The sequence below is a fragment of the Dendropsophus ebraccatus genome, chromosome 3 (genome assembly GCF_027789765.1).
Source record: "Dendropsophus ebraccatus isolate aDenEbr1 chromosome 3, aDenEbr1.pat, whole genome shotgun sequence".
Taxonomy (NCBI): domain Eukaryota; kingdom Metazoa; phylum Chordata; class Amphibia; order Anura; family Hylidae; genus Dendropsophus; species Dendropsophus ebraccatus.
In genome coordinates this window covers 24,167,752-24,194,914 of record NC_091456.1, presented here as the reverse complement: position 1 = coordinate 24,194,914, position 27,163 = coordinate 24,167,752, and the positions used below count along the sequence as shown (strand labels likewise).

At 44.2% G+C, this 27,163-nt stretch overlaps 1 protein-coding gene across 9 annotated transcripts; it reads left to right on the top strand.

Annotated features, from left to right (window-relative positions):
* Positions 1 to 768: 768 nt before the first annotated feature.
* KLHL22 (kelch like family member 22) lies at positions 769 to 27,163 on the top strand. Of its 9 annotated transcripts, XM_069961159.1 has the most exons (10): positions 769 to 811; positions 921 to 1,015; positions 1,460 to 1,520; positions 4,295 to 4,616; positions 8,742 to 8,907; positions 15,749 to 15,973; positions 18,412 to 18,905; positions 22,500 to 22,692; positions 25,598 to 25,831; positions 26,734 to 27,163. In XM_069961159.1, the coding sequence occupies exons 4-10, from the start codon at positions 4,396 to 4,398 to the stop codon at positions 27,118 to 27,120; spliced, it is 1,920 nt and encodes a 639-aa protein (XP_069817260.1). In that variant the 5' UTR covers positions 769 to 811; positions 921 to 1,015; positions 1,460 to 1,520; positions 4,295 to 4,395; the 3' UTR covers positions 27,121 to 27,163. The 9 variants fall into 9 exon arrangements, with proteins under 9 accessions (XP_069817260.1, XP_069817265.1, XP_069817266.1 ...); XM_069961164.1 differs by lacking the exon at positions 1,460 to 1,520 and having other exon boundaries at positions 921 to 1,054; XM_069961163.1 differs by lacking the exon at positions 921 to 1,015 and having other exon boundaries at positions 807 to 885.

The following is a 27,163-nucleotide window of genomic DNA, read 5'->3' as shown; positions in this document are numbered from 1 at the left end:
ACAGAAAATCTAAGCAGCACTGCTCAAAAATATTCAGGTGCCAGCGGTCCTGGATCCTGACCACAGATCGTTCCCAAATAGCAAATAGATAATCCACGGCACTCACGGGGTTAAACGGTGAAAAAAGTAAGTGATTTATTGCAGCATTCCAAAACAAGACACAACGTTTCGGTAACCTCACGTTACCATCCTCTTGTGGTTTTCAAAAGGAGTGTGGCTTTTAAAAAGGGGCGTGTCATAATTATCGTTCAATTTATCAATACCGTGGCTACATGAACGATAAACCGCGATATTGATTTAGGCCAATATCGCCCAGCCCTAACACAGCCCCAGTGATCAGCACCATCTGCAGGTGTCTCCTCCATCACTGATCCCCTATATATATATATATATATATATATATATATATATATATATATATATACAGCCCCCAGTGATCAGCACCATCTGCAGGTGTCTCCTCCATCACTGATCCCTATATACACAGCCCCCAGTGATCAGCACCATCTGCAGGTGTCCCCTCTATCACTGATCCCCTATATATATATATATATATATATACAGCCCCCAGTGATCAGCACCATCTGCAGGTGTCCCGGTGCACCTACACCTGGCTGACCGGCTTCTCCCTGCAGTCCTCCCCCGCCAGTCACCGTCTCAATTCCGTCGCTCTTCTTCCAAGCGAGAACCGCATCGCCACAAACCGACCGGATGTGTCGCAAAGCAGCGTGGGATTGAATCAGTCCCGTGAAACAACAGAGCGCGACCACGCCCCCTCACGCTGATTGGTTAGAAATCCTGCTCTGGGCCGGTGAGTGACAGCGCTTGTGGTGGTCGGGCTGTAGTCACCCCTCGTCCTGTTGGCGTAGCCCCCTATGTTACTATGTAAGTCGCTGTAACTTCTCTCTGTGTTTTTGCAGTCTGTATCCCGGGTGACGCCATGTTTGCGGAAGTGACGCTAACGCTCAGGTACTGGCACTATGGTGCCCGGTGAGAAGGGCTGCGCAGGGCACAGGTAATAACGTCATCTCAGCCCTGGTCACGTGACGCACAGGTAAACCACTGCCCGTGTGGGCGGGGCTCAGGGGCACGTGACACCATGTTATTAGTGCCATAAGGTGCCAGTCTGCCTGGACTGTGGGCACCAAGTGGCAGTGCCAGCCTGGATACTACACAGGATCCCCCCTATAAGGCCACAGCTGCTATTAGCAAGGAAATCCCTTGGAGCAGATCAGTGATGCCAGCAGGTGGGTAGGTGCCCCTCAGTGGTGTATATAGAGGGGTGAGGGGGTATATACTTTATTCTTGCCTTTTATCACTGGGATGAATGTACTTATTACGGCTGTATTACATTTCATCACTTTGTATAGTTCTGTCGCTTTATGTAACTTTTCTCGTCCTTTCACTTTCACAACTAACAATCTGGTTTCCTTTCCGGCTGCTGTTTGTTCTCTTACAGGAATTTATCAGCTGAACTGAAGATATTATTTTCCCCCGTGTTCACACCGTGATTTTACCATGTAAGACCTGCCCTGAAAATAAGACCTAGCTTCATTTTTCAGGTTTTTCGGAATAGGCTTGAAATATACGCCCTACTCCATATATATACGCCCTACTCCATATATATACGCCCTACTCCATATATATATACGCCCTACTCCATATATACGCCCTACTCCATATATACGCCCTACTCCATATATATACGCCCTACTCCATATATATACGCCCTACTCCATATATATACGCCCTACTCCATATATAAACGCCCTACTCCATATATACGCCCTACTCCATATATATATACGCCCTACTCCATATATATACGCCCTACTCCATATATATACGCCCTACTCCATATATACGCCCTACTCCATATATATACGCCCTACTCCATATATATATACGCCCTACTCCATATATACGCCCTACTCCATATATACGCCCTACTCCATATATACGCCCTACTCCATATATATAAGCCCTACTCCATATATATACGCCCTACTCCATATATATATGCCCTACTCCATATATACGCCCTACTCCATATATATACGCCCTACTCCATATATACGCCCTACTCCATATATATACGCCCTACTCCATATATATATATACGCCCTACTCCATATATACGCCCTACTCCATATATATACGCCCTACTCCATATATATACGCCCTACTCCATATATATACGTCCTACTCCATATATATACGCCCTACTCCATATATACGCCCTAATCCATATATACACCCTACTCCATATATATACGCCCTACTCCATATATACGCCCTACTCCATATATATACGCCCTACTCCATATATACGCCCTACTCCATATATAAGCCATACTCTATATATACGCCCTACTCCATATATACGCCCTACTCCATATATAAGCCATACTCTAAATATAAGCCCTACTCCATATATACGCCCTACTCCATATATATACGCCCTACTCCATATATAAGCCATACTCTAAATATAAGCCCTACTCCATATATAAGCCCTACTCCATATATACGCCCTACTCCATATATACGCCCTACTCCATATATACGCCCTACTCCATATATACGCCCTACTCCATATATACGCCCTACTCCATACATAAGCCATACTCTAAATATAAGCCCTACTCCATATATAAGCCCTACTCTAAATATAAGCTCTACTCCAAATATAAGCCCTACTTCATATATAAGCCATACTCCATATATAAGCCCTACTCTAAATATAAGCTCTACCCCAAATATAAGCCCTACTTTAAATTTAAGCTCTACTCCAAATATAAACCCTACTCCATATATAAGCTCTACTCCAAATATAAGCCCTACTCCATATATAAGCCCTACTCTAAATATAAGCTCTGCTCCAAATATAAGCCCTACTCCATATATAAGCCCTACTCTAAATATAAGCTCTGCTCCAAATATAAGCCCTACTCCATATATAAGCCCTACTCTAAATATAAGCTCTGCTCCAAATATAAGCCCTACTCCATAAATAAGCCCTAGTCCATAAATATGCCCTAGTTACAGTCAGCTGACCAGATCTCCGGGGAGGAGGTGGCTGAGGGAAAAGACGTCCACTCACCTCCCCGGTTCCAGCGGCGGGTCCCGCATCGCAGCGCTCCAGTGCCCGGTTCCGGGCCGCTTCCGGGTGTCTGACGCGGGCCTGAGACATGATGTCTCAGGTCCGCTCAGCCACTCATTGAAGGAGGCGGGATCCGTTTCAAGTCCGATCAGATCCCGCCTCCTTCACTGAGTGAATATGGGGGGACGGAGGGTATATGGGCCAGCTACAGAGGGGGAGAGGTATACAGTATGGGGGATACCTGCAGGGGGGGAGGTATACTGTATGGGGGAACAACTATAGACTGGGAAGGAGGTATAATGCAGTATGGGGGAACAACTACAGAGGGGGAAGGGAGGTATACAGAATGGGAGGCCTTACTGCAGTGGTGGGGTGTAAACAGTATAGAGGCCTAAGTACAGAGGGGGTAGGTATACAGTATAGGGTGTCCTTACTGCAGAGGGGGAAGGAAGGTATACAGTTTAGAATCCTAACTACAGCGAACTGACAGTATAGGAGCCTAACAGCAGTGGGACATATAGTATGGCAGCTAACTACAGTATAAAGTGTTTTTCCATAAATAATAGCTACCCCGAAAATTAGCCAGGGAGTGGTGTATTCGTTCCAGTCAAACACAGCTTTCTCTGCTGCCACCTCTATCCATGACAGGAACTGTCCAGAGCAGTAGAAAATCCCCATAGAAAACCTCTCCTGTTCTGGACAGTCCCTGTTTCAGACAGAGGTGGCAGCAGAGAGCACTGTGTCATACTGAAAAGAAAACACCACTTCCTGCAGGGCATACAGCAGCTGATAAGTACTGGAAGAATGGAGATTTTTAAATTAAAGAAACAGATTACAAATCTATATAACTTAGAGAATGGGGGACATTTATCAAGACTGACATACTCATACACCAGTGTTAAATAAAGCCAAACCCCCTTTTTCTAGGCTGGATTTACTAAGTAGCACAGACACCTCTGAGTAAATCCGTCCAGCTCTGCGCCGGGCACAACAAATCTACCCTCCCGTCCACCTGGGCATAAATCTTGATAAATCTGGGGAGGCCTCGCCTCCTCTCTGCCTCATTCTGACCGCCCATAACCGCCCGTCAGGCAAGCGGGGGTTACGACAGGTGTACGCCAGGGAGCAGGCAACCTTCATAACTCTCTCCCTATGACTTTTTCCTATTCTCACAGTCCACTTCTCTTTCAGGTATCTCTGCGTTCTGAGGTGAGAAAACTGGTTTCATCCTTTTCATATGGATGAGAGGCTGACAGAAGTTTCAGATTTGGCTTCAGAATATTTCCGCAAACATGGCCGAGGACCATGAAGTTGTGAAACCAAACCCTGTGCCCAAGGAGCAGTCCCTTCCCCAAAACACCATCTATAGGAGTACCCAGCACTCGCAGACTCTCCTCGATGGTCTGGTTGGCCTCCGTGATGGGGGGATACTATTCGATGTGGTCCTTAAGCTGGAAGGAAAATGTTTGGAAGCCCATCGGATCCTCTTGGCTGCATCTTGCGATTATTTCAGGTATAGTAGCTTTATGCAGCGGTTCAGATTACAGCAAGGTCTTTATGTAAAAATGCAAACTATGGGGGAGATTTATCAAACATGGCGTAAAGTGAAACTGGCTCAGTTGCCCCTAGCAACCAATCAGATTCCACTTTTCATTCCTCACAGACTCTTTGGAAAATGAAAGGTGGAATCTGATTGGTTGCTAGGGGCAACTGAGCCAGTTTCACTTTACACCATGTTTGATAAATTTTCCCTTATAGGTTTGACTATATGTGCCCCACACCACAAGAGTGCCTCATGGTAATCAGGTAGTTCGTGTAACCTCCCCTTACTATTGCTGCTAATAACTCAGATCCCGACATTCAGTCCCTGAGATCCCTATATTATCGGGGACCCTCTAGTTTCTTACATTATCTGATAAGTAAAATCATCTTACTTATACTGATCAGCTGGAACCCTACAGAGCCCATACACAGCCCTGCAATCACCGGGCAGCCATGTTCTCTCTATGGCTATAAGCCTATTACACATATTACACTGACAGGCATAATACCTTTCAATACAATAATATTGTAATACACTATTGAAGCATTTGGAGGGTGACATACTGAGCTCCTCGAATAGGATAGAAAAAAAATAACAAAAGAGTAAGGGGACAGTGACACATTCCAGACATGTCCAGCAATTAAAGACGATGTGTATAACTTTATGGCACCAGTTGATATGAAAAAAATTTTTTCCACTTGAGCACCCCTTTAGGCTATGTTCACACAGCATCTTTTTATGGCCGATTCATGGCCGTTTTTTGGACGCCCTTAAATTTGGCGCGAAAATGTGACAGTTTTATACAAATTATAACCATCATTTGCATTAAACAGGTGCATTTTAGCACCAAAATTACGATCCAAAAAACGTCTATGAAGCTTCCAAAAAAGACACTGAACATAGCCTTACAATTACATATTTTACGCATAATAAGAGCCCAACAGACTATACTATAGAATCCAGTAATTTACTTCTATTTAAAAATCTCCAGTCTACCAGTACTTATCAGTTGCTGTATGTCCTGCAGGAAGGGGTGTATTATTTTCAGTCTGACACAGTGCTCTCTGCTGCCACCTCTGTCCATGTCAGGAACTGTCCAGAGCAGTAGAGGTTTTCTTTGGGGCTTTGCTACTGTTCTGGACAGTTCCTGACATGGACAAAGGTGGCAGCAGAGAGCGCTGTGTCAGACTGAAAGAACACACCACTTCCTGCAGGACATACAGCAGGTGATAAGTACTAAAGGACTTGAGATTTTTAAATAGAACTAAATTACAAATCTGTATAACTTTCCGACACCAGTTGATTTGAAAGCTGGAGTACCCCTTTAACTTCTTAAGGACCCATGACATACCTGTAGGCCAGTGGGTCCGGTGGCACTATGAAGTGAGCGCAGGAGCTGAGCTCACTTCATTGCATGTGGAGACCGGCTGCTATCAGCAGCCAGGTCCACACTGTTAATGACGGGCCGCCGCGATCAAGCGGTGGCCCGCCATTCACTCCTGCAGTGCTGTGATAGCGGCACTTACATCAGTTACAGGAACTGTGCTCCTGTCACTGACCAATCGTGACTGCGGGGGTTCCGATCTTCTATCTGACTGCTGGAGGTCTCTTACTTTCCTCCCAGCAGTCAGATCGGCGATCACTGTATAGATTCTGCACAGGCAGGCTCTATGCAATGATCGCAGATTACACTAATCAATGCTATGCTATGGCCAGAGGCAGGCTCTATGCAATGATCGCAGATTACACTAATCAATGCTATGCTATGGCCAGAGGCAGGCTCTATGCAATGATCGCAGATTACACTAATCAATGCTATGCTATGGCCACAGGCAGGCTCTATGCAATGATCGCAGATTACACTGATCAATGCTATGCTATGGCATAGCAATAATCAGCGTATTTAATGCAAAGTAAAAATGTTAAAGTCCCCTAAGTGGACATAAAAAATGTTAAATTAATTTTTTTTTAAAGTTTTTAAAAACACACCATAGCCCCTCTCCCAATAAAAAATTAAATGACCCCCCTGTCCTATTTTATAAGTAAAACGCATAAAAAAATAAAGATATTATATACTGTAGGGTGCGTCATTGTCCAATCTATTAAAATAAAACAATATTGTTCCCGCACAGTGAGCAGCGTAAACAAAAAGCGGGGAAAAAACGCAGAGATCGATGAATTTTATTACATTTTATTTAACCCCTTAAGGACGGGGCCAATTTTGTGTTTAAAAGGCCATAGCACTTGCATTTTTCCACCTAGAGACCCACATGAGCCCTTATTTTTTGCGTCACTAATTGTACTTTGCAATGACAGGCTGAATTTTTGCATAAAGTACACTGCAAAACCAGGAAAAAATTCAATGTGTGGTGAAATTGAACAAAAAAACGCATTTCTTTTATTTGGGGGGTATTTGTTTTTAAGCCATTCGCCCTGGGGTAAAACTGACTTGTTATGCATGTTCCTCAAGTTGTTTCGATTACAACAATATACAACATGTATAACTTTTCTTTTATCTGATGGCCTGTAAAAAATTCAAACCATTGTTAACAAATATATGTTCCTTAAAATCACTCCATTCCCAGGCTTATAGCGCTTTTATGCTTTGGTCTATGGGTCTGTGTGAGGTGTCGTTTTTTGCGCCATGATGTTTACTTTCTATCGGTAGCTTGATTGCACATATACGACTTTTTGATCAGTTTTTATTACATTTTTTCTGGATTTGATGCGACCAAAAATGCGCAATTTTGCACTTTGGGATTTTTTTGCGCTTACGCCATTTACTGTGCGAGATCAGGAATTTGATTAATTAATAGTTCGGGCGATTACGCACGCGGAGATACCAAACATGTTTATTTATTTATTTATATTTATAACATGGGGAAAGGGGGGTGATTCAAACTTTTATTAGGGGAGGGGGCTTTTTATTAACAACAACACTTTTTTTTTTTTTTTACACATATACTAGAAGCCCCCCTGGGGGACTTCTAGTATATGCACTCTGATCTCTCATTGATCTATGCTGTATATAGTTATACAGCATAGATCGATGAGATCAACACTTGAATGCTTTCAGCTACTGCAGCCGAAAACAACCAAGTGCCGAGCAGGGGGTTAGCACCATTTTGACAGAGACCCCGGCAGGTAATAGACACGGAGATCGCTCTCTGCCACTAGACACCAGGGAACGGCTGCATACGGTAATCGGATGCAGCTGTCAACTTTGACAGCTGCCTCCGATTAATTAATTAGCGGGCACGGCGATCAGACCATGCCCGCTAATAGCTGCGGCCCCGGGCTACACCCGCGATCGCGGCGGTTCAGAGCGGGGTCGCCGCACGGCCCCGCTCTGAACACCTCTTCCGGACATATGACGAACCGGTACGTCGTATGTCCCTAAGAGGTTAAAAAGAAATTAATAAAAAAATCGATCAATACGACTAACATACACAAGTATGGTGCTAATAAAAAGTAGAGATCATGGCGCAAAAAAATGTCACCCCATACAGCCCCATATGTGAAAAAGTAAAAACGCTATAAGAGTCACAATAAGGCCATTGTAATCACATCTATTTGCAAACAAAAAGTTTTACTATTGATAGAACCGGTAAAACATTAGAAAAGTTACATAAACTGCATATCGCTGTATTCAGACTGACCTATAGAATAAAGATATTATGTCAGTTTTATCGTTAAGTGCATTATGTAAACACAGAACAACACCAACCCCCTCCCCTCCCCTGAAAATTTGCAGAATTGTGTTTTTTTTCACCCCATAAATAATACTTTGGGGGATACGTCTTACATGTTATGGTAGATTGAAAGACGCCATTACAAAGTACACCTGTTCCTGAAATGGTCCTGTAACTGGAAAAATAAGAGTTATGACTCTTAGAAGGCGAGGTGGAAAAAAAGAAAACGCTAAACTTAAAATCAGCGCGGTCCTTAAGGCCATTTTGGGCTCGGTCTTTAAGGGGTTATTGGACTAGCACCCCACATGGATTTTTAGTAAATGTAGATTGCAAGTTTCAGGTGGATGCAGGCTGACTGTACTGTCCAATATTCCCGTATATAACTGATAATGTGTTTTATTAGGGGGATGTTTGCAGGAGGCTTAAGAGAAATGGATCAACATGAAGTGAAGATCTATGGTATTACCTATAATGCCATGTGCAAGATTCTGGATTTTATATACACCTCTGAACTGGAACTCGGCATTCACAATGTGCAGGAGATACTCGCAGCAGCATGCCAGCTTCAGGTGGGCACAAAGCAATGTGTTTCGGTTTATTTCTGTTAATGACTAAGGCTGGGTTCACACTATGGGGGAGATTTATCAAACATGGTGTAAAGTGAAACTGTCTCAGTTGCCCCTAGCAACCAATCAGATTCCACCTTTCATTTTTTTTTTTTTTTTAACTCGTTTTATTGAGGAGAAGTAAAGAGTAGCCACCTTTCATTTTTCAAAGAGTGTGAGGACTGAAAACTGAAATCTGATTGGTTGCTAGGGGCGACTGAGCCAGTTTCAATTTACACCATGTTTGATAAATCTCCCCATATGTTTTTCTTTGCAGAAACAAATGCATTTGTGTGCATCTGTTTTGATCCGTTTTTTTCCCATTGACTGTCAGTTAAAAAAAACGTATCAAAACGCATCCGTTTTTATTTTTAACGTACACAAATATATATATATATATACAGTGGTGCCTTGGATTACGAGCATAATTCGTTCCGGGACTGCAATTGTAATCCAAATCCACTCTTAAACCAAAGCAATTTTTCCCATAAGAAATCATAGAAATGCAGACAATTGGTTCCACACCCCAAAAATAATGATTTATTATTCTGAATAACATGTAAAACAGATGAAACAAACATTCAGAAACAGCAGAATATGTGATATTATAAGTTACTGTACAGGAATGGAGAGGATGGGAAACACAAGGACTGACAGAGACTGCAGGGAGCATGAAGGAATGAGCAGGACATATGTGGCCACATACATGCAGCGCTCTCTGTCCGGGGAGAGAGGGGTTACAGCCATGGAGAGATTACCTCCACAGTCCTGTCCGCTGATGTAAGCCCCAGCCTGAAGTGGATCTGCTATGATTTGGAAGGTGAGGGAGACTTCCTGGGTCAGAGTACAGGGCTGTAGACCCCGCTATGCAGACCATGCCCCTCCCCCACTCGCCCTCCCACCCAGTACAGGGAGCTCTTAAACCAAAGCAATGCTCTTAAACCAAGTCACAATTTTAAAAAACTGTGAGCTCTTAAACCAAAACGCTCTTAAACCAAGTTACTCTTAACCCAAGGTACCACTGTATATATATTAGGAAGGGACACAAGATTATCAATAATATCTATTAATGGCTAATAGGTGGAGCTCCCATCTCCACTTGTTTGTAGAACAGATCCATTGACCTCCTTTCGGGAAGCCACATATAGTATAGGAGGGAAAGAAATAGAGAGATTGCTCTGGTTTACCTAAGCAAGTTAATGAAGCAGCCACCTAATCTCTACCTATATCCTCTCATCTATACCTTAAAAAGAGTGTCTGCTGTCAAGTGATGTGTATATTTATATATATGATATTAGTGATGTCACGATACCAGAATTTTGAGTTCGATACCAATACCAACTTTTTTTTTTTCAATGCTCGATACCAATTCGATACTGAATAAATTACATAAAAAACCCCACAAGAATAGAAATTGAAGACATGTAACACTAGCTAGCTGGGGATGATGGGGGCTGTAGTTATGTAACACACAGACACAACAGCTATCAGGGGGGATGATGGGGGCTGTAGTCATGTAACACACACACTTCAGCTACCAGGAGGATGGTGGGGGCTGTAGTCATGTAACACACACACACACTTCAGCTACCAGGAGGATGGTGGGGGGTGTAGTCATGTAACACACACTTCAGCTACCAGGGGGATGGTGGGGGCTGTAGTCATGTAACACACACACACACTTCAGCTACCAGGAGGATGGTGGGGGCTGTAGTCATGTAACACACACACACACACACACACTTCAGCTACCAGGAGGATGGTGGGGGCTGTAGTCATGTAACACACACACTTCAGCTCCAAGAGGGATGCTGGGGGCTGTAGTCATGTTACACACACACACACACACACTTCAGCTACCAGGAGGATGGTGGGGGCTGTAGTCATGTAACACACACACTTCAGCTACCAGGAGGATGGTGGGGGCTGTAGTCATGTAATACACACTTCAGCTACCAGGAGGATGGTGGGGGCTGTAGTCATGTAACACACACACTTCAGCTACCAGGAGGATGGTGGGGGCTGTAGTCATGTAACACACACACTTCAGCTACCAGGGGGATGGTGGGGGCTGTAGTCATGTAACACACTTCAGCTACCAGGAGGATGGTGGGGGCTGTAGTCATGTAGCACACACACTTCAGCTACCAGGAGGATGGTGGGGGCTGTAGTCATGTAGCACACACACACTTCAGCTACCAGGAGGATGGTGGGGGCTGTAGTCATGTAACACACACACACACACACACTTCAGCTACCAGGAGGATGGTGGGGGCTGTAGTCATGTAGCACACACTTCAGCTACCAGGAGGATGGTGGGGGCTGTAGTCATGTAACACACACACACTTCAGCTACCAGGGGGATGGTGGGGGCTGTAGTCATGTAACACACACACTTCAGCTACCAGGGGGATGGTGGGGGCTGTAGTCATGTAGCACACACACTTCAGCTACCAGTAGGATGGTGGGGGCTGTAGTCATGTAACACACACACTTCAGCTACCAGGAGGATGGTGGGGGCTGTAGTCATGTAACACACACACTTCAGCTACCAGGAGGATGGTGGGGGCTGTAGTCATGTAATACACACTTCAGCTACCAGGAGGATGGTGGGGGCTGTAGTCATGTAACACACACACTTCAGCTACCAGGAGGATGGTGGGGGCTGTAGTCATGTAACACACACACTTCAGCTACCAGGGGGATGGTGGGGGCTGTAGTCATGTAACACACTTCAGCTACCAGGAGGATGGTGGGGGCTGTAGTCATGTAGCACACACACACTTCAGCTACCAGGAGGATGGTGGGGGCTGTAGTCATGTAACACACACACACACACACACACTTCAGCTACCAGGAGGATGGTGGGGGCTGTAGTCATGTAGCACACACTTCAGCTACCAGGAGGATGGTGGGGGCTGTAGTCATGTAACACACACACACTTCAGCTACCAGGGGGATGGTGGGGTCTGTAGTCATGTAACACACACACTTCAGCTACCAGGGGGATGGTGGGGGCTGTAGTCATGTAGCACACACACTTCAGCTACCAGTAGGATGGTGGGGGCTGTAGTCATGTAACACACTTCAGCTACCAGAAGGATGGTGGGGGCTGTAGTTATGTAACACACACACTTCAGCTACCAGGAGGATGATGGGGGCTGTAGTCATGTAGCACACACACTTCAGCTACCAGGAGGATGGTGGGGGCTGTAGTTATGTAACACACACACTTCAGCTACCAGGAGGATGGTGGGGGCTGTAGACATGTAACACACACACTTCAGCTACCAGGGGGATGGTGGGGGCTGTAGTCATGTAACACACTTCAGCTACCAGGAGGATGGTGGGGGCTGTAGTCATGTAGCACACACTTCAGCTACCAGGAGGATGGTGGGGGCTGTAGTCATGTAACACACACACACACACTTCAGCTACCAGGAGGATGGTGGGGCCTGTAGTCATGTAACACACACACACACACACACACTTCAGCTACCAGGAGGATGGTGGGGGCTGTAGTCATGTAACACACACACTTCAGCTACCAGGAGGATGGTGGGGGCTGTAGTCATGTAATACACACTTCAGCTACCAGGAGGATGGTGGGGGCTGTAGTCATGTAACACACACACTTCAGCTACCAGGGGGATGGTGGGAGTTGTAGTCATTTAGCACACACACTTCAGCTACCAGGAGGATGGTGGGGGCTGTATTCATGTAACACACACACTTCAGCTACCAGGGGGATGGTGGGAGTTGTAGTCATTTAGCACACACACTTCAGCTACCAGGAGGATGGTGGGGGCTGTAGACATGTAACACACACACTTCAGCTACCAGGGGGATGGTGGGGGCTGTAGTCATGTAACACACTTCAGCTACCAGGAGGATGGTGGGGGCTGTAGTCATGTAGCACACACTTCAGCTACCAGGAGGATGGTGGGGGCTGTAGTCATGTAACACACACACACACACTTCAACTACCAGGAGGATGGTGGGGCCTGTAGTCATGTAACACACACACACACACACACACACACACACACTTCAGCTACCAGGAGGATGGTGGGGGCTGTAGTCATGTAACACACACACTTCAGCTACCAGGAGGATGGTGGGGGCTGTAGTCATGTAATACACACTTCAGCTACCAGGAGGATGGTGGGGGCTGTAGTCATGTAACACACACACTTCAGCTACCAGGGGGATGGTGGGAGTTGTAGTCATTTAGCACACACACTTCAGCTACCAGGGGGATGGTGGGAGTTGTAGTCATTTAGCACACACACTTCAGCTACCAGGAGGATGGTGGGGGCTGTAGACATGTAACACACACACTTCAGCTACCAGGGGGATGGTGGGGGGTGTAGTCATGTAACACACACCAGCTACCAGGGGGATGGTGGGGGCTGTAGTCATGTAACACACACTTCAGCTACCAGGAGGATGGTGGGGGCTGTAGTCATGTAACACACTTCAGCTACCAGGAGGATGGTGGGGGCTGTAGTCATGTAACACACACTTCAGCTACCAGGAGGATGGTGGGGGCTGTAGTCATGTAACACACTTCAGCTACCAGGAGGATGGTGGGGGCTGTAGTCATGTAACACACACACTTCAGCTACCAGGAGGATGGTGGGGGCTGTAGTCATGTAACACACACACACACTTCAGCTACCAGGAGGATGGTGGGGGCTGTAGTCATGTAACACACACACACACACACACACTTCAGCTACCAGGAGGATGGTGGGGGCTGTAGTCATGTAACACACATACACACACACACTTCAGCTACCAGGAGGATGGTGGGGGCTGTAGTCATGTAGCACACACTTCAGCTACCAGGAGGATGGTGGGGGCTGTAGTCATGTAACACACACACACTTCAGCTACCAGGGGGATGGTGGGGGCTGTAGTCATGTAACACACACACACTTCAGCTACCAGGGGGATGGTGGGGGCTGTAGTCATGTAACACACACACTTCAGCTACCAGGGGGATGGTGGGGGCTGTAGTCATGTAACACACACACACTTCAGCTATTGGGATGATGAGGGTTGTAGTTGCACTTTTTCTTCTTTCAGGGCATGGTGACCAGGATTTGGGCGGCAGGGTAATCTGCAGGTTACAGCCCCCCTCCCCCGTCAGAGCACGGCCGACCTCCTGGTCATCCCCCACTGATGTCTGCCTGGGAGTTATGAGGGCCCCGGCCGCTCCTCCTCACAGTCCTGTGGCCCCCACCTCACAGTGCAGCCAGATGGAGTGGCCGCATCTCCTCCTCACCTCCAGCCTTCTCCTCTGTCCTCCTCTCCCCGACCCCGCTCTCCCTCTTCAGCCTCCTCACCTCCTCTCCCTTCTCCTCACTCCCGGACCGCCGGCTCTCCCTCTTCAGCCTCCTCACCTCCAGCCCTCTCTGTCCTCCTCACCTCCAGCCTTCTCCGTCCTCCTCTTCCTGACCCCCGCTCTCCGTCTTCAGCTTCCTCACCTCCAGCCTTCTCTGTCCTCCTCTCCCGGACCTCCCGCTCTCCTCCGTGCCACATGACACATAAATCATCTCCCTGATAACAGAGTCTGGCTGAGCCGGATCCTATTATCAGACAGACACCGGCAGTGGGGGTCTGCTACACACAGTAGCCGACCCCTTCTGCATACGGAGCGGCTCAGGAGGGGTTAATGCCGCTGTCAGTGTGACAGCGGCATCAACACAGTTACATAGCCGGCACAAGCAATTGCTATGTGCCGGCTATTTGAAATTGGCGCCGCCGGGAACGTAGGGAGAGAGAGCGCGGAGGAAGTGACAGGTGGGAGCAGGGAGAGGCATACAGAGAACACGGCCGGCACTAGCCGCAGATAGCCGCCGGCCGTGTTCTCTGCTCTATACTTTATGTTAAACTGCGCTATTATGCAAATTAACATAAAGTATCGATACCAGGAAATGCTGGTATCGAACCGTTTTTCTGCCCGAAATATCGATAGTAGTATCGATATTTCGGTGCATCGTGCATCCCTATATGATATGCACTCTCAACGCAAGTACAATATGCAATGTCAACACGTACATTATAGCTATACACCAGTCAGACCACTGCTTGTAGAGCAGAGTGGTGGTTGGCAACCTAGACAGTGAGCAGTCAGCATCAGGAGGGAAAGAGCAGCATATAAGGAGAAGGAGGCAAGTTTTTTTGTCTGCACATAACTTGCTCTGGTTATTTCTTGGAAATTACAACTTTATACCAGAAACTGTATAGTAATGCAGTGAAGAATATACTTTATTGAAAAGACGACTGACCCCGGTGATTTTGGCAAACTCTGAATGTGTATGGGTCAGGTCAGGCTTGTTGGATTGTAACTGCCCAACCCTTTTGTTTTCAGGAAGATAAGCCACTGCCAGTGCTGCCTGCCAGCGACTTAGGGCCCTATTCCACAGAGCGAAAATCGGCCGAAACGGGCCAAATGGGGCCGATTTGGCTGATTTTCGCTCCGTGGAATAGAGAGAACGATGATCGTGTCATCGGGTGGTCGTTCATTTAGGTTCAGACCTAAAATCGTCGTTCGCCACCAGCGCATCACTACGGTTGAATAGCGATGCGCGACGGCGAGCGGCGATTTCAGCAGAACCATACATTACCTGTCCAGGCTGCAGGTCTTCTTCTCCCGGACAGCTACTGTTTCTAGTATTGAGAATGCATCACTAGACTACAAAACAGGCTAGAACTCTAGATCAGTACAAGTAAAGTGACAAAGTCGCAAGGTGGCGCTATATATGTTACTTTCTCTCTGGCCTTTTTGTTTTCTCAGATATCTGAAGTCATCAGCTTCTGCTGTGACTTTCTTATTTCCTGGGTGGATGAGGAAAATGTTGTGGAGGTGTACAAGCTAGCAGAGCTCTTCCACTTACACCAACTTAGTGAACAGCTGGACGCCTTTGTACTTAAAAATTTTATTACGTTTTCACGCACTCAGATATACAGGCAGCTCCCCCTGGAGAAAGTCTTCTCTCTGCTCAGCTGTAACCAGCTGGAGGTAAGTATGCAAATAGGGAATTTGCTACCTTGCTTGTCAAACAAATATTATCTTATATATTATATTTTATGTATTTTCTAAAGTGTCACTGTCATTTAAATTGTTTTTGCAGAAATCAATAGTACAGGCGATTTTAAGAAACTTTGTAGGAGGGTTTATTAGCTGAAAAATGCATTTTAATAATGAAAAAGCAGTTTATTGGTCTTTATGGTTCTCTTATGGAGAAGGTAGGGGTTGAGGGAGATGAGGCACCAAAACAGGAGAACAAAGAGTTAATTTACAGCTACATCACTGGGCCATCTCCTCTGAGGTCAGCACTGACCTCTCTAACCTCTAAATACCGGCTTTCACACAGGTTCCACTTTGTAATCCTTTGTTCTCTGCTCTTGCTGGCGACTTATCTCCCCCCTCCCCCTCTCCAAAGCTTAGAAAGGGCCCGACTGATAAAAGAGCAGTGAATGCCTGATAATGAGCAGTGGATGAGAGAGAGGAGGGAGGGGGAACTGGGGAAAGTCTTTTTGAATGCCGATAATGGCGTATTTGCCTAATAAACCCAATTACAAAGTTTCTTAAAACCGCCTGTACTATTGATTTCTGCAAAAAAAAAACAAAAAAACGACAGAGACACTTTAACCCTTAGACGACCCAGGGCGTATAGTTACGCCATGGAAGTCTGTCCCCAGACGACCTAGGGCGTAACTGTACGCCCTGGGTGTTTCTCCGGCTATGAAGCGTGCTCCGGAGCGGAGCGCGCTTCATAGCAGGTGGGGGCCGGCTGCAATCAGCAGCCAGGACCTCAACGGTAATGACACGCTGCAGCGATCGCACTGCCGCGTGTCATTAGCTCCTTAAACGCGGCGCGACCGCGGCGTTTAAGTGTAAGTGACAGGGGGAGTCCCCTGTCACTTACCGATCGGGACCCCCGCAGTGTGACTGCGGGGGTCCCAATCGGTTAAACGGACCGCCGGAGGTCTCTCACCTGCCTCCGTGCGTTCCGATCGGCGATCTGCTGCACTAAGCCTGCACAGGCAGGCTCAATGAGCAGATCGCCGATAACACTGATCAATGCTATGCCTATGGCATAGCAATGATCAGTGTAGAAATCAAAGTACTGGATGTAAAAGTCCCCCAAAGGGACTTCAAATGTGTAAAAAAAAAAAAGTTAAAAACACTAACACACTACCCCAAAACCCCTCCCCCAATAAAAGTTGAAATCACCCCCCTTTCCCATTATATAAATAAAACATATAAAAATAAACAAACAAATAAACATATAATATACCGTAGCGTGCTTAATTGTCCGATCTATTAAAATATAACAAGCGTCATTGCGAACGGTAAACGGCGTACACGAAAAGAGGGAAAAAAGTGCGCAGATTACCGATTTTATGTTACATTATATATAAAAAAAAATTATAAAAAGTGATCAAAATGTCCGATCTTCACAAATATGGTATTAATAAAAACTAGAGATCATGGAGGAAAAAATGACACCCCATACAGCCCCGTAGGTGAAAAAATAAAACCGTTATAAGCGTCACAATAGTCCCATTTTAATTATAATTAATTGCCAAAAAAAAGCATTTCATTTAAAAAATATATATAACATTAGAGAATCTGTGTAACCTGCATATGGTTGTGTTCAGACTGACCTATAGAATAATGGTATCATGTCGCTTTTACCATATAGTGCATTACGTAGATACAGGAACCCCCCAAACGTTACCATATTGCATTCTTTTTTACGATTTCACCTATTTATATCTTCATAAATAATATATTTGGAATTCCATTATATATGTTATGGTAAAATGAAAGATGCCATTACACAGTACAGCTATTCCTGTAACAAACAAGCACTTACATGGCCTTGTAGATAGAAAACTGAGAGTGCTAGAGCTCTTAGAAGGGGAAGAGAGAAAAAGGAAAACACTAAGATCAAAATTTGCGCGGTCCACTGGGTCATTTTGGGCCTGGTCCTCAAGGGGTTAAATAAAACAGTAGGTTGAATGACTGATACTTATGATCCGTTTACACAGAGAGATAACTCGCCCAATCGAACGATTAATTATTTCGAAGCAACGATGTGTTTTTTTTTATAACGATCAGCATTTAGACGGAATGATATATTGTTTGAAAAAATTCTTATTGCGATCGTTTTAAGATCGCTTAAGCCCATCTCACACATCGGGGAATCGGTGAAAAACTGTTTACACAAAGCGATCTGCGAATTTTCGTTAAACGACCAACGATGATGAACGTTGAGAACATGTTGAGAGATCACGATGAACGATTTATCGCTCGTCGCTTGATCGTTCGCTGCGTTTACACGAGCCCATTATCGCTCAAATGCGATCGTTATCGCGAAAATTCGAATGATAATCGTAAACGCACCAATAGATATTGATTCTATGCTCTGTATTAAATCGGTTTTTCAGGTGGGCTCTGAAAATGAGGTTTACGAGGGGGCTTTGCTCTATCATTACACTGCAGAGCAAGTGGAAACAGACCAGGTGAGCCTGTCTGAGTCTCCAAAGTTACTAGAAACTGTTCGCTTTCCCTTGATGGAGTTCCCGGTGCTACAAAGGTTACATGACAAGCTGGGGCCGTGTCCCCTCAAAGTGACAGTATCTGAAGCTTTGGAATATCACAAGGATGAAATCATGCAGCCGGTCCTGCAGGGAGCCCATACACAGCTGCGCTCTGAGTTCAGCTGTGTGGTGGGCTTTGGAGGCATGTATTCTTCTCTCTTCACTGTACTAAGTGATCAAGCAAAATACCTGAATCCTCTGATTGCGGAATGGAGACCACTAACTACCCCTCAGGCGCCTCGCATGTCTAACCAAGGCATTGCTGTATTCAATAACTTTGTCTACTTGATTGGGGGAGACAACAACGTGAGAGGGTACCGTGCAGAAGCGCGATGCTGGAGGTGAGGACATATTCCCTTTTCACTTCTTCCGTTTATATGAGCAATATTTTTTGTGTAAATAAATTGGCTCAGGTTTACTAGTGCAAAAAAGACCATTGTGGTACGGGTACATGCTTTGCTTTACCGTTTATTATATGTTTTAGACACTTTGCCATCACACATGAAAAAGACGAGGGGACTCCGTAAAGGGGGATGCGACCTTAGATGCAACACTGGATGCTAAATGTGCTTAAATTATGCCACAATTTACACCCTTTAACCCTGCTGTTCTGTTCAGTCGAAAATGACCGAATTTGAAATTTGATATTTTTTTTTTAAATATTCATTATGCGGTTCTGAAACTTGTGGTTCATTGACTTTTCCTCATTTGAGGGGTTCTTACTAATAGCAGTTTTTATTTATTTATTTTTTGTTTACTTTTTGCTTCACGTCTTTTTTTTACTCTTGTACTGTTCGGTCAAAAAGGACCGATAGCCTTTTATACTAATCCCCAGCCACTTTTTGAAAAAAGAAAAGGAGTTATAATCTCATTTTGGTCAATCAGTAACCAAGACAACAGAAAGCCAGACATAATTTTACATTACAATACCACTAAAGGGGCGGTTGATACTCTAGATCAACTCATAGGCACTTACACCTGTAAACGCAAAACTAATCGGTGGCCAATGGTTGTTTTTTACAATATTCTTGATGTGTCGGTGTACAACACATTTGTGTTATGGCATGAAATAGATCCAAATTGGAACAAAAATAAACTGTATAAGAGAAGAATGGGAAATTTTTATAGAGGAATTGGGAAAATCACTGGTTAGCCCATATATTGAACAAGGAAAAGTAACACCCAGAGGTGACGGAGCTGCAGCCATTGTCCACAGGATCCAACAGCATGCTGAAGAAAGTGAACCAAGGGCTTCCACTATCACTGCGACGATGGCCACGGCCTCTACCAGCAGTGCAACCAGCCTAAAATGGAAATGATACGCCTTCTTTCCAACATCAAGTAATCACAAATCAAATGTGATATGTTGCAAAGTGCAAAGTACTTATGCAAAAGACATGTAAATTATACTTGTGACAAATGCAAATAGTAAATTTAGCACCTTGAACCTTATTTCACATTTTATATAGAAAAAAAACCTAGACTTTTTATTTATTTATTTATTTATTTATTTTTTAAAAAAATTACATACAGTTTGAAGTTACTAGTTATAGTTTACAGTTTTATGAAGACTTTTTTGTGCAAATGTGCAATATGCATGAATAATACAATAAGGCCATCTAACATTTTTTTGACACAAAAAAATATATAAATTAAGTTTTTTTATTTCATTTTTCATTTGTTTATGAACATCCATGTTCACATACAGTATAAGGCTGGGTTCACACTACGTATATTTCAGTCAGTATTGTGGTCCTCATATTGCAACCAAAACCAGGAGTGGATTGAAAACACAGAAAGGCTCTGTTCATACAATGTTAAAATTGAGTGGATGGCCGCCATATAACAGTAAATAACGGCCATTATTTCAATATAACAGCCGTTGTTTTAAAATAACAGCAAATATTTGCCATTAAATGGCGGCCATCCACTCGATTTCAACATTGTGTGAACAGAGCCTTTTTGTGTTTAAATCCTCTCCTGGTTTTGGTTGCAATATGAGGACCACAATACTGACTGAAATATACGTAGTGTGAACCCAGCCTAATAATGCAAAAGATATTCAAATAAAACACCAGTTAGTTAAAAATCCAGACCTTAATAGGCCCGGTCAAAAATGACCAAAACATTATATGTGTATAGTAGAACCGAACAGAACAGCAGGGTTAAGTGGTGGGGGTTATTTATTAAACATGGTGTAAAGTGAAACTGGCTAAGTTGCCCCTAGAAACCAATCAGATTCCACCTTCCATTTTTCAAAGTGTCTGTGAGGAATAAAAGGTGGAATCTGATTGGTTGCTGTTGCTAGGGGCAACTGAACAAGTTTCACTTTACACCATGTTTGATAAATCTCCCCCTTTAAGTGTAGGCCAAGTCTTAAATGGCTTAAAGGGTACTCTGGCTTTTTTTTTTCCTCTTTCTTTCCAAATCAGTTGGTTTCAGGAAGGTATACAGATTTGTTATTTACTTCTATTTAAAAATCTCAAGTTGTCCAGCACTTATCAGCTACTGTATGTTCTGAAGGAAGTGGTGTTTTATTTCCAGTCTGACTCACTCTTGAAGTGGGAGTCCCACCCCCAGTGAACCAAAATGACTTATTGCCATGTGTATTAAATTCCTAATATTATGGAAACCGTGCCGAGTATGGAGTTAAGAAACTTACTTTCATCCTCAGTGCCCCGTGCACCATAAGAAAATATCAGTAGGTTAGATACTTAAAAGGGTGGGCCCCTTTATAGTAAAATTGCTTAGTATACAGTATTAAGTGTACTTACTGATACAGCCACTCCCTGTGTACCTCATAGAGCTAAAATCAGGCTCCCCTCCTTCAGGCTATGCTGCCCTGCTCTGTTTTGTTTCTGTCCATAAGATGGCTGACATGGAGGAGCATGTGACCATGCCCCGCCCTCAACTGTCCAACACTGAGCCTGTATTTGGCGGACACTGGGGGTGGGGCATGGTCACATGCTCCTCCATGTCGGCCATCTTATGGACAGACTCACCACAGAGCAGGGCAGCACAGCCTGTAGGAGGGGAGCCTGATTTTTAGCTCTATGAGGTACACAGGGAGCTGCTGTCAGTATATACAGTGAGTACACTTACTAATACTGTACACTGAGCAGTGTTACTATAAAGTGGCCAACCCCTTTAAAGGTGTTGTCCAACTTTTAACTTTCAGGTTTAGCAAGATTATAAATAAAAAAAATAATAATAATCTCCTATTGGAATCTCATATTGATATTTGAAATTAGACCTGGATGCTTTAGGCCATGTTAACAAAACATATTTTATATATATATATATATATATTTATATATATATATATATATATATATAAATTGCAACACCGAACGTGATTAATAGAATATGTACGTTGCATTGAAGTCAGGGATTCCTAGTGGCCGCAGGAAAAACTGACATGTAATTTTTGTGCCGCCACTGTTCATTGAATAGCGGCCGCACAGACCTGTCAGTTCACACAATGGAAAGTGCAGCTCCGGCTGCACTTTCCATTGTGTGCAATAGTGAATTTGGATGCGCGTGCACACGTATGCACCCACATACCAATTCAACAGAAATGAAGTTTAAATGAAGTACTGGCCGGGATGAACTTCACTGATACCGGCCATTCTGTGACACGGCTGGGTCACAGAACGGCCAGCGTCTTACTGTCTGTGAACCCGGCCTTATAGTCCAAGAGCACATTATTTGTGATATTTATTATATTTTTATAGAACTTATAGAACCTAAACTGAGATGTTGCTTGTACAGTATACTCTCTTCAGAGCGGCAGAACTTTATACTATATATATATATATATATATATATATATATATATATATATATATATATATATATTTTATTTTGGTTGAGCCTGTATTCTTTAGCAGTGAATATAATAACATTTTTGTGTTCTCTTTTCCACCACTTCAAAGATATGACCCCCGGCACAACCGCTGGTTCCAGATCCAGTCCATGCAGCAGCCTCGGGCTGACCTAGCTGTCTGTTTGTTGGGGAAATATATATATGCAGTTGCAGGGAGAGATTACCACGATGAGCTGAAGGAGGTGGAAAGGTATGATCCATACACCAACACATGGGAATACGTGGCATCACTTCATAAACAGGCAAGAAAACTTTTGGCTTTGTTTTTATTTAACATATATTATAGCTTCATGGAGCTAAAGAAGTACATTTCCATTCTGTTGTATTGGCATCTGATGGATTATTTGCTAGCAGTTGCCATTTGAAGAAAAAAGGATTGGGCAGTGTTATTCAATATGCCTGATCCTTTAGTTTTCCAGGGATATATGTGTTGCCAGTGACAGCTTGTCCTGCTGCCTAAAACAGTCACACTTTTGCTCTGACTAAGTGGCCTAGGTCAAGACACGTGGCTTTTTATAGTGAGCATCATCACAGTCAACTCTTTTTCTTCTTTTCTGACATTTCAATATTTCAAAGTCCTATGATAAAGCAAGTGTGGGCCATTAAAGGGGTAGGCCACCATTTTTTTTATTTTTCAAATCAACTGATGTCAGAAAGTGCCAGAGATTTGTAATTTAATTCTATTACAAAATCTCCAGTCTTCCAGTACTTATCAGCTGATGTATGTCCTGCAGAAAGTGGTGTATTCTTTCCATTCTGCAGAGCAGGAGAGGTTTTCTATGGGAATTTTCTACTGCTCTGAACCGTTCCTGACATGGACAGAGGTGGCAGCAGAGAGCACTGTGTCAAACTGGAGAGAATACACCACTTTCTGCAGGACATACAGCAGGTGATAAGTACTGAAAGATTTGAGATTTTTTTAATTGAAGTAAATTACAATTCTCTGGCACTTTCGGACACACATTTTTTTTTGTGTACTACCCCTTTAAGAGAGAACATACAGAGGAGGCTAGCCCTCAAATTCACATAAAACATTGAGATGGTAGTAGTTACATGACTGTGTTTATGCTAAATTAGTTTCCTGTGATTGTTATAAGAATGAGGTGACATGTTTTACTTGACCAGGCAGACTCTATTGTGAAAATTGTGTCAATGAGCTTAGGGGCCTATACCAAGGAGCGATAATCGGTCCAATTCGTCCGATTATCGCTCCGTGGAATAGAGAGAACGTGTCATGATCGTGTCATCGGCTGATCGTTCATTTAGGTTTAGACCTAAAATCATCGTTCACCACCAGCGCATCACTACGGTGGAATAGCGGTGCACGGCGGCTACCAACGATTTTAGCAGCATCATACATTACCTGTCCGGGCTGCAGGTCTTCTGCTTCTCCCGAATCACTGGCCGCGGCGGTCCTGGCCAGTGATTGGCTGAGCGGTCTGTCAGTTCAGACAGCCCCGCTCCGAAGCTGCTGCGCGCGGGACCCCGGGAGAAGGAGAAGACCTGCAGCCCAGACAGGTAATGTATGGTGCAAGGACATTGGTAACAATGTCCCTGCAGCCCTCGCTTAATGATCATCGGGGCCGTGGAATAGGCCCAGTAAACGAGCGGCGATCTAGCAGATCGGCGTTCGTTTACATAGTTAATCCGGCCCCCATCAGCCCGTAGAATAGGACCCTTAGTCTGATGGATAGAGTGACATGGATAAACACCAACAAAGTGGAAAAATGTGGAAACTTAATAGCTGCATAGCTGCGGTATTTAGAGCTTGTGCAATATGAAGTTAGTGGCGGGTAAGTCCAGGAAGCTCATTCATTTTATATGGATAAAAACATAGATACAACTTATGGCCTATGGCTGTATCCATGTTTTTCTGGACTCCCTGGGGCTGCATCCAACTTCTTCAGCCACTGGTATTTAGATGCCAAAAGATTGGACTGGAGCATGCACGATTGGACTGGAGGTGCACTTAATCAAACTCATCAGGAGAAGATGGCCCATTGGGGATCCAAATATACAAGGATTCCATCATCAGATGGAAATGATAAATGCTAATGCTAATTAAACTTCCCTGGTGGTATGAGGCAGCAAAGGGGTCAAAGTTTATTGAAATGACAGTGCCACTTTAACACTCTCCCTGACAGTACATTATACCCACACATACTTAGCTCTGTAGCATGCATGTTACACACTGAGCTCCACTACATCATACACAACCAGCTCTGCTACATCAAAACACACACACAACTCTGTTACAAAAACATACCCACAGACACACCTCTGCTACATCACCATACACAAACAACTCTGCTACATACAGACACACACACACAAATTTTCCATACCTACAGTATCGGTAGTGCACACTTTTCACAGTCATGTAAATAATCACATGACTCTGACATCACTGAAGGTCCTGCAGCAAATTCAGCTCCTTTCTAGGTAAGTTCACATCACCTCCAGATTCCTCTCCTGGCTAGCACTCATCTGACTGATCAGTTCCCGGCAGGAGGAGAGAGAGGACTGTGCAGCTGTCAGTACCAGTGAACGTTAGGCAAGCAGTCAGGGTGGTCGGACAAAGGGCCCTATTCCACCAGACGATTATCGTTCGCATAATCGTTAACGATTAACAATCTCAAACGACCGCTATTGCGAAAGACCTGAAAACGTTCACTCATTTCCACGGAACGATAATCGTTACTTATGATCGTATTTGCGATCGTTTTTTCTTCACTATTTGTTCGCTATTGCGTTCGTATCTACTGCGAACGACCGAACGACGTCTTATTCAATGCGAATGATTTGCGAACGTTTTGCGAACGAGCAACGATAAAAATAGGTCCAGGTCTTATAAAGCGATCAACGATTTCTCGTTCGGTCGTTAATCGTTAACTGCATTTCAACCGAACGATTATCGTTTAGATTCGAACGATTTAACGATAATCTGAACGATAATCATCCGGTGGAATAGGGCCCAAAGAGTGCGTCTAAAATGAAAAATACGGTAATACAAAAGAAGATGAGATGTATTGGTAGGTTTATTTTCACAGCAGCAGCAGCAGCAGCACTGTGTGATTCCTGGGGAAAAGATGCATAGAGTATATCAATGATATCACTGTATAATGATGTTTCTGTTCCTCACCGCAGGTTCATGCACATGCCGGCTGTACTTTGGACGGTAAAATGTACATTTCCTGTGGCAGAAGGGAAAATACATATTTAAAAGAAACCTTCTGCTATGACACGGAGAGAGATCAATGGACATATGTAGCTCAGGGGCCGGTAAGACGGGCTTGGCATGGTATGGTGGCACTTCTGGATAAGATCTATGTCATCGGAGGAAGTAATGATGATGAGGGCTTTCGGCAAGATCTCTTGGAGGTAAATCTCTTGAAGTCTCTGGGAGGCTCCTGTTCTTCTCACACATAATATTATAAAGCTTTAAGGGAAGTCACTGATGACACTCTTTAAGAGAGCATCTTGCTTTGTTTATGCTATTTTTGTGGGGATAACATTATCTTTGGCACAGTCCAGAGGGTGCGTCAACCTTGGTTGTTGTCCTCTGGGGGATATCTTTAACACACAAGGCCAGTTATATAATCTAAGCATGAGTAAGGTAGAGCTGTACCTGCTGGAATCACGGACCCACTGACTTTAAAGGGAAACTCCGGTTAAGAAAGATTTAACCTTGTTAAATCCCCACCTGTAACCTAAAAATGTTTGTCATACATTTGTATTACATGATCTGGGCCGTTTGACTGAGCCAGGGGCTGGTAACTGGCAATTGGTTTTCAGATGCAATGCATGCTGGAAGATGTAGTTTCCCGCTCGTCTCGGCATTGACAGCCCTCTCAGCCAATCACAGACTGAGTTGGGACAGCACCATGGCCAGTGATTGGTCGAGCACGATGTCAAGTGGAGGGGGGTGCATTTATCGGGGACCAGGAGACACTGGTAGGGGGACACAGGGGGGAGCATGGAGAAGTAAGCATAGCTTCTTTAGTGTTTGGGGTGGAAAAATGGTGTAGGTGGTGATCTAAATAAATAAATAGACAGTACAAAGATCTTTATAGTGACCTTTCTATACCTAGGCCTGTAAACATGACAAAGGGGTATCCTCTACTAGAGGAAAAGGTTTACTATCCTTAGACAGGGATTCTTTACTGTAAGAGCGGTGACATATATATAATATGATAGATATATATTTATTTTTATAATGACATTATTGTACCAGTATGCATATTATATATAAATTTTTATTGTCCTTTTTCTACTGTTTTTAGGTGGCCTGTTATTGTCCAAAGACTGACCATTGGTCATTGATGACCCCTCTTCCAGTAGGTCACGGAGAGCCTGGAATTACTGTTCTTGAAAAGAAAATCTATGTTCTAGGAGGAAGGTCACATAATCAAGGACGTCGCACCGATTACGTACATATATACGATGCAGAAAAAGACTTATGGGAGGACGGACCCCAACTAGAGGATGAAGTTTCAGGCATGGCGGCCTGCGTTCTAACCCTCCCCAGATCTATTCTGGTTGATACAGACGTCTGGACACAAGAGATGTACATGCATTACATGGAGAGAGCACAGCACCCAGCTGACCATATATCTGAGAGCATCAGTGTTTCAGACTGGGAGGACTTGGATAATTCTAGCGAAGATTGACATCCATTTTGTGAGCTTGTAAAACTGCAGTGTTTGCCTTTAA

What these genes read in the sequence shown, in the direction of transcription:
- KLHL22 (XM_069961159.1), top strand. Translation starts at nt 4,396, where the DNA reads ATGGCCGAGGACCATGAAGTTGTGAAACCAAACCCTGTGCCCAAGGAG. An exon ending in TCAGCTGTAACCAGCTGGAG is followed by an intron (nt 15,974 to 18,411) that starts GTAAGTATGCAA and finishes TCGGTTTTTCAG; the next exon opens with GTGGGCTCTGAAAATGAGGT. An exon ending in TGGCATCACTTCATAAACAG is followed by an intron (nt 22,693 to 25,597) that starts GCAAGAAAACTT and finishes TCCTCACCGCAG; the next exon opens with GTTCATGCACATGCCGGCTG.